Source organism: Micromesistius poutassou, assembly GCF_964030765.1.
Source record: "Micromesistius poutassou genome assembly, contig: SCAFFOLD_4786, whole genome shotgun sequence".
Classification (NCBI taxonomy): Eukaryota; Metazoa; Chordata; class Actinopteri; order Gadiformes; family Gadidae; genus Micromesistius; species Micromesistius poutassou.
The window spans coordinates 3,219-19,349 of NW_028177446.1; the positions used below are offsets into that span (position 1 = coordinate 3,219).

The window sequence follows — 16,131 nt, forward strand, 5'->3', positions numbered from 1 at the left end:
TGTTTTCTAGGTTATTATAACTTTTATTTTCTAGTTTTATATATATTATCTTGTGTGTATTGTTATACATGTTATTAGTGAACGTACAGATACGATTTGTATTTTATTATACCTTTTATATTCTAGTATATAATATAATATATATATTATATTAAATTTTATGTATATAGTGTTCTGTGTATTGTAATACATGTTATTAGTGAACTTACAGAGATGTTTTGGAGGCTTTGACCACTGGCAGCAGCCTCAGAAGACCCTCCTCTGAAGCAGAGTATTTCTTCAGGTCAAACACGTCCAGCTCCTCTTCTGATGACAGTAAGATGAAGACCAGAGCTGACCACTGAGCAGGAAAGAGAGATGTTGTGGAGAGACTTCCTGATGTCAGGTAATATTGGATCTGCTCCACTAGAGAACGGTCGTTCAGCTCATTCAGACAGTGGAACAGATTGATGCTTCTCTCTGGAGAGAGATCTCCATCTATCTTCTCCTTGATGTAAGACACTGTTTTCTCATTGGTCTTTGAGCCACTTCCTGTCTTTCCCAGCAGACCTCGTAGGAGAATCTGATTGGTCTCCAGAGAGAGGCCCAGGAGGAAGCGGAGGAACAAGTCCAGGTGTCCGTTCTCACTCTGTAAGGCCTTGTCCACAGCACTCTGGTAGAGGAGGAGGAGTTTATCTTCCCCAGAGTTTGGTTGTTCTTCTGAGAGCAGATTGACCCCAGTGTCTATGAAGTGCTTAAAGACATAAAGGGCAGCCAGAAACTCCTGGAGGCTCAGATGGACAAAGCAGAACACCTTGTCCTGGTACAGCCCACACTCCTCTCTAAAGATCTGGGTGAACACTCCTGAGTACACTGAGGCTGCTCTGATATCGATGCCACACGCTGCCAGGTCTGCCTCGTAGAAGATCAGGTTGCCATTCTCCAGCTGGTTAAAAGCCAGTTTTCCCAGAGAAACAATGATCTTCCTGCTCTGTGAACTCCAGTTTGGATCTGTTTCAGCTCTCCCATGATACTTCCTGTCCCCCTGTATGGACTGAACCCTCAGGAAGTGGCTGTACATCTGAGTCACGGTCTTGGGCGTCTCTTCTCTTTTCTGGGATGTTTTGAAGAAGTCCTCCAGAACTGTAGCCGTGATCCAACAGAAGACTGGGATGTGACACATTATGTGGAGGCTTTGTGATTTCCTGACGTGGGAGATGATTGTGTTGGCCAATGTCTCCTCTCTGAATCTCTTCCTGAAGTACTCCTCCTTCTGTGGGTCGGTGAACCCTCTCACCTCTGTCACCATGTCAACACACTCAGCAGGGATCTGATTGGCTGCCGCAGGGCGTGTGGTTATCCAGATACGAGCGGAGGGAAGCAGGTCGCCCCTGATGAGGTTTGTCAGCAGAACGTCCACCTTGGTGGACTTTGTGACATCAGTCCATATCGGGGTGTACTGGAAGTTCAGAGGAAGTCGACACTCATCCAGACCATCCAAGATGAAGACCACTTGGAACCGATCAAATCTGCAGATTCCTGCTTCTTTGGTCTCAATAAAGAAGTGATGAAGAAGTTCCACCAAGCTAAACTCTTTCCCTTTCAGTAAATTCAGCTCTCTGAAAGTGAGGAGAAATGTGAAGTGTATGTCGTTGTTGGATTTGCCTTCAGCCCAGTCCAGAGTGAACTTGTGTGTTAAGATGGTTTTACCAATGCCGGCCACTCCAGTTGTCATTATTGTCCTGATTGGTTGATCTTTTCCAGGTAAGGGTTTAAAGATGTCCTCACATCTGATTGGTGTTTCCTCTAAGGCTGGTTTCCTGGAAGCTGTTTCAATCAGTCTGACCTCATGTTCCTGGTTGACCTCTCCACTGCCTCTCTCTGTGATGAAGATCTCTGTGTAGAAGTCATTCAGAGGTGTTGAATGTCCTGCTTTAGCGATTCCCTCAAACACACACCAGAACTTCTTCTTCAAATGAGACTTGATTTCATGCTGGCACTCGACAGCAGCAGATCCTAAATGAGAAAAACAACAGAAGAAATCAGTTAGTGGATGGTGGCATCAGTGGGAACATGTCAATATTTATCAACTTCATGATATTTAGTGGCTTCATAACTTGGAGAAGCTGGTCATGACAAACAAGACTGCATGTTACAGATTAAAAATGTTCAGGACTATTTCGTTTTTTCCACAGCAATATGATTGGTCTAATGATAGTGAATCAGTGTAAAGTGACATGCTGCAGTTTATGTTTGATATAAATAATAATAATAATAATAATAATAATAATACATTTTATTTCAAGTCGCCTTTCATGACACCCAAGGTCGCCTTACAATTCATTAAACAATGAATTGTTTAATGGGTCTCCTACTGAGGAGACCCAGGTAGGAGGGGTAAGAGCAGTGAGCAGACCCAGGTAGGAGGGGTAAGAGCAGTGAGCAGACCCAGGTAGGAGGGGTAAGAGCAGTGAGCAGACCCAGGTAGGAGGGGGTAAGAGCAGTGAGCAGACCCAGGTAGGAGGGGGTAAGAGCAGTGAGCAGACCCAGGTAGGAGGGGGTAAGAGCAGTGAGCAGACCCAGGTAGGAGGGGGTAAGAGCAGTGAGCAGACCCAGGTAGGAGGGGGTAAGAGCAGTGAGCAGACCCAGGTAGGAGGGGGTAAGAGCAGTGAGCAGACCCAGGTAGGAGGGGGTAAGAGCAGGCCAGTTGGATCACATGTGTTTCGAGGGTGTCAGACAAATGTTTTGGGGCAGGGGGTTCATAAGCCTGGGAGCACTGCAGGTGAAAGCCCTAGCACCCACGAGGCTCAGAGCCCTAGCACCCACGGGGCTCAGAGCCCTAGCACCCACGGGGCTCAGAGCCCTAGCAGCCACGGGGCTCAGAGCCCTAGCACCCACGGGGCTCAGAGCCCTAGCACCCACGGGGCTCAGAGCCCTAGCACCCACGGGGCTCAGAGCCCTAGCACCCACGGGGCTGAGGGCCCTAGGCAGGCTACGGGAACTCATATTAATGTTAGAAAACCTCATAAAGTGACATTTTCATGCCATGGGACCTTTAAGGTCAACCTGGTGTTGGACAGGGAGCCAGTGTAGTTGGATGAGAACGGGGGTGATGTGGTCGGATGATTTGGTGCTGGTGATGATGATGTTTAACATTCTTTAACCTGATACCCCAACAATAAACCTTCACATCTGGATAAAACCATTTTAACATCAAAGTTAGAAATATATATATATATATATATATAATATAGATATATAGATATCTCAAGATATGTCATTTAATCTGAGCAGAACAAATAAGAGTCTCATACTGAATTAGCATTTGTTCTCTGTTTTGGAGATAAGAGTCTCTTCTGCCCTTTGAAATAATTGTCTCTGTCTTCTAAAGAAGAGTTTCTTACCGCCCCACAGTGTGTCAGCCAGTTCCTCCTGGTTCATCTCCATCAGGCAGAGCTTTGTGATGTCTACCACTCCCGCTATGGCGCGCCTCCTCTGCTCCTTGTTCTTATCATCCACCTCCTCCTCCTCCCTCTGACTCTCTGAGCATTGTGGGTAATCTGGGAAGAGAACCCTCCATAGCTTCTTCAGCTCCTTGTCTAGAAAAGCGTGTGCGTTCTCCTCAGCCCTCTGGAACAGAACAAACATCACAGAGAACTTTACTCTGAACTCACTGAGGACATCAGAAGCATCTGTCCTGGATTCACGCCCCGCTGGTCTGAAGAGGGAAGCCTGGAGACTATTAGCTCCACAAGAGATGCTTTCTTAATGTTCATGTAGAGCTAAAGTCAAATGTCTTGGTGGACATTCACACACCTTGATCAGCTCTGTTTGATGCTGCTGTACAGACTGAGCACTGGTAACCTTTGACCTCTCCTGGTGTGGTCTGTGGGACACACACACACACACACACACACTATTGTATTTCCCATGACTTGTAAACATTGATATAGAATCGATATAGTCTGACAACAACCAACTGGTCTGTTTTCATCATCTGTTTGAAACTCCTACCTCTCCTCTGTGGAGGGGCATCCATCTTTAAAGTCAATCAGTCTACCAATAGAGCGGTCACTCTTCATGGAGACACAGCTGGGTCCAGGGGAGTCTGCTCTCTGCTGCTGGGCTCTTCTGGAAAAACAAGAACCAGGATTTATGGACGTTTGATAGAAGCTGTACCTCTATAATCTCTAGGGCTGTCAGGTTCTGGTCGGTTAATCGATATGCACTTGTTGGACCAAATTCTCATTGGTCGGACAATGGCTGGTGTTCCTTTTATAAGGAACTAAGAGCTTCTTAATCCATTATTTTAGGGCGGGAGGGACAAATGCAAACCGATGCTTTTTATATTTGAGTGATACCACTTGGTATCACCCTCTCAACGTTGAACTGGACCTTTACTCCGCTACAAACTAATTGATTCCAAAGAAGTCATCCGTCCGGTAGCATTGGGTTAGAAAGGACAACAAAAAAGCATGACATAAGTGTAAAGGAAGTGAAAAGCATTTCAGCTAAAATCGTAAGGCATGAGTACGTGAGTACGTATTGAATGTTGGGTGCTGTTCTACCTGTGGTCAAGTTACAAATTGCATTGTCATTTTTAGACATAAACATGCATTTATACAGCATACAACACAAACAAAAACCATTAAAAAAAAGAGGAAATAAAAATCATTACTTGATATAAGTTGGTTATATTCTGTTCTGATCAACCCATAGTCATAGTACCCTTATGTACTTTATGAGATCCACAGGAAAAGGTACATAGCCTCTTTTAAAAAGAGGTGGAATAAAAAGCGAAACAAAACAATCATGTAACACTTTGTGTAAACAAATACAATTTCAATTTGATTTTAAAGGCCATCTTACTTGTTTCATTAACCAAAAAACGTGGTAAAGAATTCCATGCTACCATTTCTCTGTAGTGCAGTGTTCTCTGCCCAGCCCCTGTTCTATAAGCAGGCAACACAAATCTCCTCTCTGATGACTGCCGTGTAGAGTATTTGTGTCTATCACAAGAAAACATGAAACTATTAAATAAATGAACAGGGCCCCGTTTCCCGAAAGCATCGTTAGCCTAACGGCGTCGTTAACACCGTCGTACGATCATCGCAGAATTTTCGGACCGTTTCCCGAAAGCATCGTTACGTAACGACGTCGTTAAAACCCTCGTAGCTAACGACGCCTACAGGGGTACTCGTTAAGCACTAGGATGCATCGTTACTATAGCCTCAGTGGAGTCACCAGCTGGACATTCCGTGTATTGGATGTGTTTTATTAAAACACGTCATCCAATACCACTGAATATCCAGCTGGCGCTATTTCGCAATACCCCAAAAACAGTGGTTCCCGCATATATATTACTCGTAGACTACTGTTAGATTTAAACAGCAAAGACAGAGACATGTTAGAAGTCAACACAAATATAATTTATTGCAGCAATTTAAAATTCCAAAAATAAATGTACCGATGAAACGCCACGTCATTAAGGCAACCCTATCACAAGGCATATAATAAAATCAAATGATTCCGTTGCTCGTGTCGGAGGTCGCTTGCGAGCGGCACTTGCTGTCTCCCTCTGATTTTAATTCAACCATCGTGGTTAAAATGTCCTCATATTGATCAATGACAGAAGACATACTGTACATGAATCATGCTGAGACCAGCGGGTGTCGGAGAATTTCTGCAGGCGTTTTTTGTTGCGATTGTTTGACATAAAGCACTGTAGGCGCGTCGGTGAGGCTGTGATGAAGTTCACTATTTATTGGACCGTGTCTAGACAGTTACGAACTCCCTGACCTTAGTGGAGTGCACAATCGCCATGTTGAGAGAGTGGTTTTCTGTACGTAGACTGCTGCGGGAAACTGTGCTGCGATGCGTGCCATTCCCGCTTACATTGCCCGCACCATCATACCCCCTGCCCAACAATATGGGCAGGAATCGATCTAGACCAGCAACAGCAATAGCCGTGTCAATGCCTCTGCGTTTGAATGATAATGAATGAATGGAACGTTGCATTTTTAATGTTGACACCAAAGTATCTAGAGAGTGTGCGGCGCGTCAATCACTGAATGAATGAATGAATGAATGAAACGGAATGCAGGAATCAGAGAAAGTCTGCCCAAATCAGCACATTTAAATAAATGCTATAGGCCTAGTTGTCACACAGACACATGCTATTTTTTAATTTTTTTAATATGGAATTATTTCAGGGGAGAAAATGCCGTGAAACAATGTAGCCTACGCACGGTGCGTTCGGGATTAGGACTGATATAGCATATGTCGGCTTAGACCTAATAAATTGTGTTTTAATATTTGTAGCATTCATCTTAGTCTATTCTTTTCGTAGGCTACTCTGCTGTTGGCCTTGATGGGGAGATATTTTTTTGCTGCCACAAAATATACTTTAATCCAACAACATTCCTGCGTCTCCCCCTCCTACCGAGCCCATTTCAGCACCGTGTCAGTAGACAGCTACAATCCTACGACGTCGTAAGAGCAGAGCACGCGCGTTCATGTTAAGATGAGTTTCGGGAAACGCTCCCCTAAAATTAAAGACCGGGTAAACCAAATTCAGTATTTTTCTTCTTATCATATTATTTAGGCCTTAAATGTGTCCCTCAAAACATGTAAAAAATATTTTTCCCATTCATCATTTCCTTGAGGAGCTAGGCCTCAGAGAATGTTCTGTGTGCAGGTTTAAAATGGGCGGGTCTACATCGAAGACCGCTTTACGTAAAGCGGTCCTACTCACATAAACCCGCCCCCTGCTGCCCTCTAGGTATAAATACATTAACCGCGCACTAGCATTCTGTGGTTTCACCCGTCTATGGTTTTACCGCTCACGAGTCTGGTTTGAATTGTCAGTTTGCAGCTAGCTTGCCCGTTGGACCTCTCCGGTGATGGGCGTGGTTTCCTGGCCTGCAGCGCACACGCCCCCACCGTCCTGAGCCAGGGATTACTGCTCATTTTTCATCAACTTTGAAGCATAATTTTATATACTTCGCGATTTTTTTAGTCCTTCAAATTTGGCAGGGTGGTTAATAATATATTTTCCTGTGGTATTATAAACTCAAAACCCATAATTATTCTTGGTTTACCCGGTCTTTAACGATGCTGCGTGAGATCCATCGTACGATGGATCGTACGAGCGTGGATCCATCGTTATCGGGAAACGGGGCCCAGGACTCTTTGTTGTTATTATATTTCTCACAATACTAACAAGAGAGTAGTGTAACCTACTCCCTTCGTGTTTAATGCTCGATATGCTTTGAGTGTGAACACGAATCGCAGCTCCATCCAGTGGGCCCCATTATATTACAACAGATGAAAGCTCAAATCAATTCTTGGTTGTGTCGTCTATAAACGACGCTGCCCGACGCTCCGTGGCTCGTCCGCTGACTGCTTCATATTGAAGCTCTGCCCTGACCGAGTCGACTCGGACCCAGAGTGGATCTGAAACCCACGACCTTCTCCAAACAGCCCTGACGAGATATTGAGGCTAGCAGGTAGAGTAGAACGCACTGTGGCGGATTCAGTTGATCTAAAAATAACGTGCACATTGTTTTATTATCATTTTTTCCCCATCGACCAATCGATTTGTCAGAGAGTTGTTGAAATTAAACCGACCAAGATTTGATTTGGTTGACTACAGCCCTAATAATCATCCCAAATAAATACTTACCTTTTCTCAATAGACTGAGTTCCATCTTTAAACGTGACAGGTGGATGCATAGAGCGGTCACTCTTCATGGAGACACAGCTGGGTCCAGGGGAGTCTGCTCTCACCTGCTGGACTCTTCTAGAAAAACAAGAACCAGGATTTCCCTCTCATTCACACCATGCCAACCACATCACTAAAACAGCCTTAAGAGCGCTGCACAGTCGCGCACTGAGAGAACGCGTGAGCCGCGCATCAGGCAAAATTGCGGTCAGATGACGGTCACGTGTCCCGCGCATGGGCTGTCGCACCGCCCTTTTTAAGGCGCGTCTGATGGCTCGGATCCGCACGATCTTTGTCACTTGGCGTACGAGTGGACAGACAGACCGGAAAAACCACAGAGAGCAAGAATGGATGATTTCGAAGGAAGAGTTGCTGAGCAAGTGCGCCTCTACAGGAGTCTGTATGATACGGATCCGATGATATCAGATCCGATGTGACACTATACATGGACAGTCACATGAACACGGCTGATGTTTGCAATGTTTGCAATGTCCGATTTTTCTCTACTCTTTTTTTACTTTTTCAACGATTACAAAAAAGTTGTTACAAATTCTGTTAAGTTGTTACTGTTGATCGAGTTTAGAAAACTCGATCAACAGTAACCGTACCTTTCAGTCAAGATGATAAGCAGAGTATCTTTTCATAGAATTCAAAGGCAAACCCATGTGTCTAGTTTGCTTAGAAACAATATCAGTCATGAAAGATTTCAACTTAAGTCTCCACTACTACAACTGCACTGACTATGATGCTAGTTGTTCACTTAATGTTGGCCCACTGTTTCAGTTTTGTGCCATCATTGAATGATGATGTATGTGAGCCCTTTGCACTGAGAAAAATAAGAATCACTCATGTGGCTTTTAAAACAACACTTGTTTTGTTTGTCGTTTAACAAGAGTATAGACATGTTAAAAATGACATGTGAGCACGGAAAATATGAAATGAATGTATGTTGGTTGAATTAACATACACAGGCTATGAATCAGAACGATTTTTTAGGTAGTGGCCATCCCCAGAATGTACCAGAATACAGGAAATCACATCTACCAAATTCAACATCTTCTGGGGGAGGACCCCCAGACCCCCGCCCACGACTACGCCCCATCAACAACTTTCATCACCAGCCACCACTGATACAGACACATATCTACACATCATTTGTTCTTCTTTTTTATTCTTTTGTATCTTCTCTCATATCCGATTAGGTGAAGAGCGCGGTCATGTGCCCTCTGATGGTGATGATGAAAATTGTGGCCCTCTTAATCATGAAAGTTGTCCATCCCTGAGTGACGTCAAAGTCACGTTACGATACGACTGTTCAACATGAGGTCGCAGTGAGAGAAATCCCTCCTGTATCTGATTCAGGACCGCGTATGGAAGTGGCCCAAACCACAATTGAACAGACCTGATTCCGTGTGATTTGTGCTGTTCACACTGTTCTGAATGAAATCGGATCGGAGTCACCTTTGAGCAAAACAATCTGGCAACTCTTGCTTGCAGAGTGACGAAGCCAATCACAGCCTTTCACCACCATAACATGTCCCGCCTCCGCCCCCCCCGACCCTCCACCGCTGAAGAAGCCCCCCTCCATGTCTGACCGCTCACTCTCTAAGTCCTCACCTCTTCCCAATAGACGGATTTCCATCTTTAAACCCGTAAGGTATATCCATAGAGCGGTCACTCTTCATGGAGACACAGCTGGGTCCAGGGGAGTCTGCTCTCTGCTGCTGGACTCTTCTGGAAAAACAAGAACCAGGATCTATGGACGTTTGATAGAAGCTGTACCTTTATTGTTCTATGCAATGGATAGTTGCATTGTTATTCCCATGCCTTAGGGGGCGCTCTAACACACCTGTTTAGTGCTACTTGTAATAGTGTCTACTTGTACACCTGCGTTCTGTTTCACTCGGTTACTAACAAGTTATCCTTATATCATATAATGAACATAATATTTATGATCTCTGATGAATCCTCACCTCTTCTCAATAGACTGATTTCCATCTTTAAAGTTATGAGGTTGTTCCATAGAGCGGTCACTCTTCATGGAGACACAGCTGGGTCCAGGGGAGTCTGCTCTCTGCTGCCTCCTTCTGAAAAACAAGAACCATCTGGAAGTTAGGATTTGTGGATATTGTTTCATTTGATCATTTATTGCAGGGCCACTAAACTACTTTCTCATGACTTTTCATTTCAATAATCTTTCTCAGATTATTGAAATGGAAATATAAGGACAGGCTGAAAATGTTAAGTTATTATGTAATTTAAGCACTAACATGTTAACATGTTAACATAAAAACACACTAAGTATCCTTCATACTGTGCATGAGTGTTGATTCACAATGCGTTTAGCTGACATAGAAATAGAGCAGTCAGTTTCTACATTTCTACACAGACCTGTGTTATTCTTCATGGATTATTGGTTTCAATAAATCTCTTCACCTCAAAAGATCAAACTGATTCAATAAAAGCTGTTTGAAAGACGTTGAACCTTCTAACATTAAACCTGTAAAGTCTGCTACAAGTCGTCTGAATATTCATTTCATTCACACGATTCAAACAGCAGAATAAACGGCCTCAGCCATGAACCAATGCATCTCCAAGTGGTCCTGTGATTGGACGTTGGTATGTTCTGATTAACGATGGGCGGGCAGATCAAGATGATCCGCGGGCCGCCAGTTGAACAGCCCTGATGTATCGGCTGAATCCTCACCTTGTCTTAGAAGGTTGGTGATTTCCATCTTTAAACCGGTCAGGTGGATCCATAGAGCTTATATCATATAATGAACATAATATTTATGATCTCTGATGAATCCTCACCTCTTCTCAATAGACTGATTTCCATCTTTAAAGTTATGAGGTTGTTCCATAGAGCGGTCACTCTTCATGGAGACACAGCTGGGTCCAGGGGAGTCTGCTCTCTGCTGCTGCTCTGGTCTTCAACACACACACACACACACACACACACACACACACACACACATACACACACACACACACACACACACACTGCAGTTTTGACACTGACAAGATAATTCTTCTGTTTTTAGGTGAGAGCATTTCACTTGTTTCCAGCTTTTAAGTCCATAATTATCTATCTATATATTATAACTTGTTACTGAGATGTTATTACTGGCTCTGAGTAACCTAATGCTTTGAACTAGAATCACAGAATTATGAATCTGTTTGATCAACACTGACACACCAAACTGCTTTGTCAAAGTCTTATTTAGAAAACTCGATCAACAGTAACAGTACCTTTCAGTCAAGATGATAAGCAGAGTATCTTTTCATAGAATTCAAAGGCAAACCCATGTGTCTACTTTGCTTAGAAACAATATCAGTCATGAAAGATTTCAACTTAAGTCTCCACTACTACAACTGCACTGACTATGATGCTAGTTGTTCACTTAATGTTGGCCCACTGTTTCAGTTTTGTGCCATCATTGAATGATGATGTATGAGAGCCCTTTGCACTGAGAAAAATAAGAATCACTCATGTGGCTTTTAAAACAACACTTGTTGTGTTTGTCGTTTAACAAGAGTATAGACATGTTAAAAATGACATGTGAGCATGGAAAATATGAAATGAATGTATGTTGTTTGAATTAACATACATAGGCTATGAATCAGAAAGATTTTTTAGGTAGTGGCCATCCCCAGAATGTACCAGAATACAGGAAATCACATCTACCAAATTCAACATCTTCTGGGGGAGGACCCCCAGACCCCCGCCCACGACTACGCCCCATCAACAACTTTCATCACCAGCCACCACTGATACAGACACATATCTACACATCATTTGTTCTTCTTTTTTATTCTTTTGTATCTTCTCTCATATCCGATTAGGTGAAGAGCGCGGTCATGTGCCCTCTGATGGTGATGATGAAAATTGTGGCCCTCTTAATCATGAAAGTTGTCCATCCCTGAGTGACGTCAAAGTCACGTTACGATACGACTGTTCAACATGAGGTCGCAGTGAGAGAAATCCCTCCTGTATCTGATTCAGGACCGCGTATGGAAGTGGCCCAAACCACAATTGAACAGACCTGATTCCGTGTGATTTGTGCTGTTCACACTGTTCTGAATGAAATCGGATCGGAGTCACCTTTGAGCAAAACAATCTGGCAACTCTTGCTTGCAGAGTGACGAGGCCAATCACAGCCTTTCACCACCATAACATGTCCCGCCTCTGCCCCCCCGACCCTCCACCGCTGAAGAAGCCCCCCTCCATGTCTGACCGCTCACTCTCTAAGTCCTCACCTCTTCTCAATAGACGGATTTCCATCTTTAAACTGGTAAGGTAGATCCATAGACCAGTCACTCTTCATGGAGACACAGCTGGGTCCAGGGGAGTCTGCTCTCTGCTGCTGGACTCTTCTGGAAAAACAAGAACCAGGATCTATGGACGTTTGATAGAAGCTGTACCTTTATTGTTCTATGCAATGGATAGTTGCATTGTTATTCCCATGCCTTAGCTCTACCACACCTGTTGAGTGTGTGACGGTCCCTGTCTAGTGTTGATGTTCTGATGTGGTTGACCAGTTATTGTTTTTCCTATGCGTCCTTGAATGTACCATCAGCAGAGTACGGATTTGGAGCACCTGGTGCAGGCGCTCCTGAAAGGATAAAAACCCTGGCTCAACTCTGCTCTGGTCTCTCTCTGGCATTCGGCTGCATCTCCGCCAGCAGCAGCAGCACATTCTCTTTGTTTGGTTTCTGCTTTGTTTTCGCTTTACAACATTTACACCTCAAATTGCTCACACATCCACATTTACATTACTGATGTTACTGACTGACACACTTCACATTGGTACTTATAGCCTCAGTTGTCTAAGTTAATATAATAAATTCACTCATTTCTTGCCCTCTATGGTGTCCTATGCTGTATTTGTCATGGCCTAGGAGCCGGGTTATGACAAGTGCTACTTGTAACGTTGTTCTGGTGCGAGTGAATCAGAGTTAGAACGGATATCAACGTCTCCACCTGCGTTCTGTGTCACTCGGTTACTAACAAGTTATCCTTATATCATATAATGAACATAATATTTATGATCTCTGATGAATCCTCACCTCTTCTCAATAGACAGATTTCCATCTTTAAAGTTATGAGGTTGTTCCATAGAGCGGTCACTCTTCATGGAGACACAGCTGGGTCCAGGGGAGTCTGCTCTCTGCTGCTGCTCTGGGCTTCAACACACACACACACACACACACACACACACACACACACACACACACACACACACACACACACACACACACACACACACCTGTTACTCAGACTAATGATGGAGTCATGATGTATCACTGCTGAGCTCTGAGATGGACAACAGTCACAGACAGAGAGATCCTCTTCTTACCTCTTAGCTTTGCTCCGGTGGCCATGTTCCCCAGACAGAGTGGTCTTAGAGGTAGGACCCCCCTCCTCTCTCTCCTCATCCATAGTAGACTGGAGACCTGGACACAAACACAACTCATCCATCACTTCATTTGCCTTCTGAACTTTAGCTGTTTATTGAGAGAGACGATCATTGTGACTGCGTCACACTAAAGCGTTATGGACGTCATAGACCATCAATATGAACCCCACAACAACATACCCACACTGCCCTCACTACAGTACAGATGTGTACAGCACATGAGAACTGAGAGATGAGAATTAAACACCTTGGAGACTGTAACTGTACTTAAACTACTACACAAAAAGGATACACAATAGACTTAATAAATGCATTGTGGTACAATTAAAAGTGAAGAACGTTAGAATCATTTCTCCACTGGAACAAAGTCTGAATTCTGCCACTTTACTGAACCACAGATTCCATATAAATCAACTGGTGAAGCTCAACACATCGATAGGGTATCCTCTTATGACCAACGGGTCTCTCTCTCTCCCTCCAGGCTCTCTCTCTGGCTCCAGCTGTGGTTTAAGCCATAGGAATCGAGTCTAGACCCACAGGAACCCCCCTGTGAAAGTGGTACAGTCCAGCAACAGGCTACTATAGGATCTATAAAACTGTCAATCCCCAGTCAATACGCACAAATATTAAACCTTTTAAATATCAGCACATTGAAAGGACTTCTGTCACGTCCTTCTCTTCATTCTGAGCCTTGAATATTGAACGCAATGTTGAATTTACCACAGGTCAGTAAAGCAGTAAAACATGAACTAACGATGTATTCTCTACAGTAAACTCATTATTATATACCAGTAACCTAAAGACAATATAAACGGTAGTAAACTGGTTATTATTATATACCAGTAACCTAAAGACAATATAAACGGTAGTAAACTGGTCATTATTATATACCAGTAACCTAAAGACAATATAAACGGTAGTAAACTGGTCATTATTATATACCAGTAACCTAAAGACAATATAAACGGTAGTAAACTGGTTATTATTATATACCAGTAACCTAAAGACAATATAAACGGTAGTAAACTGTCTATCTTATCTTATCTTACCTTATCTACTCCGTGATTAAAATGCGGTCGATCGCTCCAAGATGGCGGCCGCATTTCTTGCGCCCAGCAGCCAATGCGGCGTCTACTCTTTATTAATATGATGGCCGTTTCTCAATACCAAGTACGCGATCTACGGACTCCACCTCAGCTCTGTTAACTGTGCTTTACGGCCTCATGTAGGCATATACTACTGAACAATAAAAACAAATTATATAAAACTAAACCCCAGCCTCTTTCATTTTAAAATAGTATGTCAATATTTTGAATGAATATAAATGAAAAGATATGCTTGCCGTGTGTATAAGCTATATACGCGTTATGCATAAGCGTTGCCCTTTCATGTTTTGATTTACAAACGGATACGGATTGAACGTATCTTACCTTATCTTTTCTCTGATTAAAATGCGTCCATACGGTATAAAGTTATAAAAGTATAAATGTAAGTGAAGAAACGGAGGTTGAAGTGTTTATAAAACAAGTTAATCAGGTGAAAGGTTTTAAAAGCGGAGAAAGAAGAGCTGCTGGCTGCGACAGACCGCTCAGATGAGGAAGTTCAGAACGGAACCGATCTGACGCTCAGAGAGACGGAGGAGGAGGAGACACACACACACACACACACACACACACGCACACACACGCACACACAACGTACCAAACTGCTTTGTCAGCTGTTATCCTGCTCTAAACCATCACACTAACCTGTTATAACTTTATATCAGTCAGCTGTTATCCTGCTCTAAACCATCACACTAACCCGTTATAACTTTATATCAGTCAGCTGTTATCCTGCTCTAAACCATCACACTAACCCGTTATAACTTTATATCAGTCAGCTGTTATCCTGCTCTAAACCATCACACTAACCTGTTATAACTTTATATCAGTCAGCTGTTATCCTGCTCTAAACCATCACACTAACCTGTTATAACTTTATATCAGTCAGCTGTTATCCTGCTCTAAACCACACTAACAATAAGCTGTTATAACTTTATATAAGGTTAGAAGGATATTAAAATGTCCCATCACTAGATAAGGTCTGTAGCCTTCTGTAACAGTCATCACTCAGTGCGTTTACATGACACTCAAGAAAGTCAAATTATTGGGTTAGTCCAACTATGATTGTATTACTAAGATGCATGTATACACCTTAGTCAAGCTAAAATCGAACCGAATTGGGTTTCTCATAGTCGAATTAAGACCCCTAGATAATGCGATTCATAGTCGAGTTAAGCGTGCATGTACGGAGTCTAATTGGATTATGCGTTAATTGCGTTCTGCGCATGCTGGAGATCTTTTCCCGGGGCCGTGAGCCGGAAGTAGAAGGAGACGATAGTCGTGTTGTTGTTGTCGCCGTCAGAAAACGAGAAACGGCGATTTATTTAAAACGGTGGCGCAGAAGATGGAGGAAGCCAGTGAATGTAGTTACCCCCTATAAGAATTGTGTCCCGGCCGCGGGAGCGCGCATGGCATGCATTCATTAAAGGTGGAAGCACACAGACACTACGCTTCGATTTCACCCAAGGCTGAATTAAAAGAACACGTTTTTCTAAATGTGGGTCATCAACGAGGTTGTAAAGTAGTAACTTCAGTCCTATCCGGACAATATATCAATTCTATTGAACTTCTGATCTGCTGTGTCAACACTAAGGGTGGGTTGCACCAACGTGGTTTAACTTAATCCTGGTTTAGGGTTAATCTAGGTTTAGTATATCTAGGTTTAAACTGGGTTTTTAATTAACCCGAGGTGCGTTGCACATCTCAATTTTAACCCTGGATTAGCTAAACCAGTTTAAACAAAGATTAAAGTAAGATTAATTCATTTTCACTGTCCGCCATCTTGGATTTTGACCAGATGTAAAAGAAACGGAGGGTATACGTATTAAATGTCCCCAAACAGCCCCAAATGATAACCTATCTCTAACCATAGTGCTAGAACCTTTGATACTTTTGAAATACATGT

At 43.2% G+C, this 16,131-nt stretch overlaps 1 protein-coding gene across 1 annotated transcript; it reads right to left on the minus strand.

Annotated features, from left to right (window-relative positions):
• Nucleotides 1-205: 205 nt before the first annotated feature.
• On the minus strand, nucleotides 206-13,841 carry LOC311376127 (NLR family CARD domain-containing protein 3-like; the record flags this gene model as incomplete). The annotated part of the gene is made up of 11 exons (XM_084491007.1): nucleotides 13,063-13,841; nucleotides 12,773-12,889; nucleotides 11,963-12,079; nucleotides 10,517-10,633; nucleotides 9,676-9,789; nucleotides 9,320-9,436; nucleotides 7,664-7,780; nucleotides 3,994-4,110; nucleotides 3,796-3,865; nucleotides 3,384-3,609; nucleotides 206-1,995 (listed from the first exon to the last, which is right to left on the minus strand). Exons 1-11 carry the CDS (start codon nucleotides 13,182-13,184, stop codon nucleotides 206-208), a joined length of 3,024 nt encoding a protein of 1,007 aa, XP_084347133.1. The 5' UTR covers nucleotides 13,185-13,841.
• Nucleotides 13,842-16,131: the final 2,290 nt, after the last annotated feature.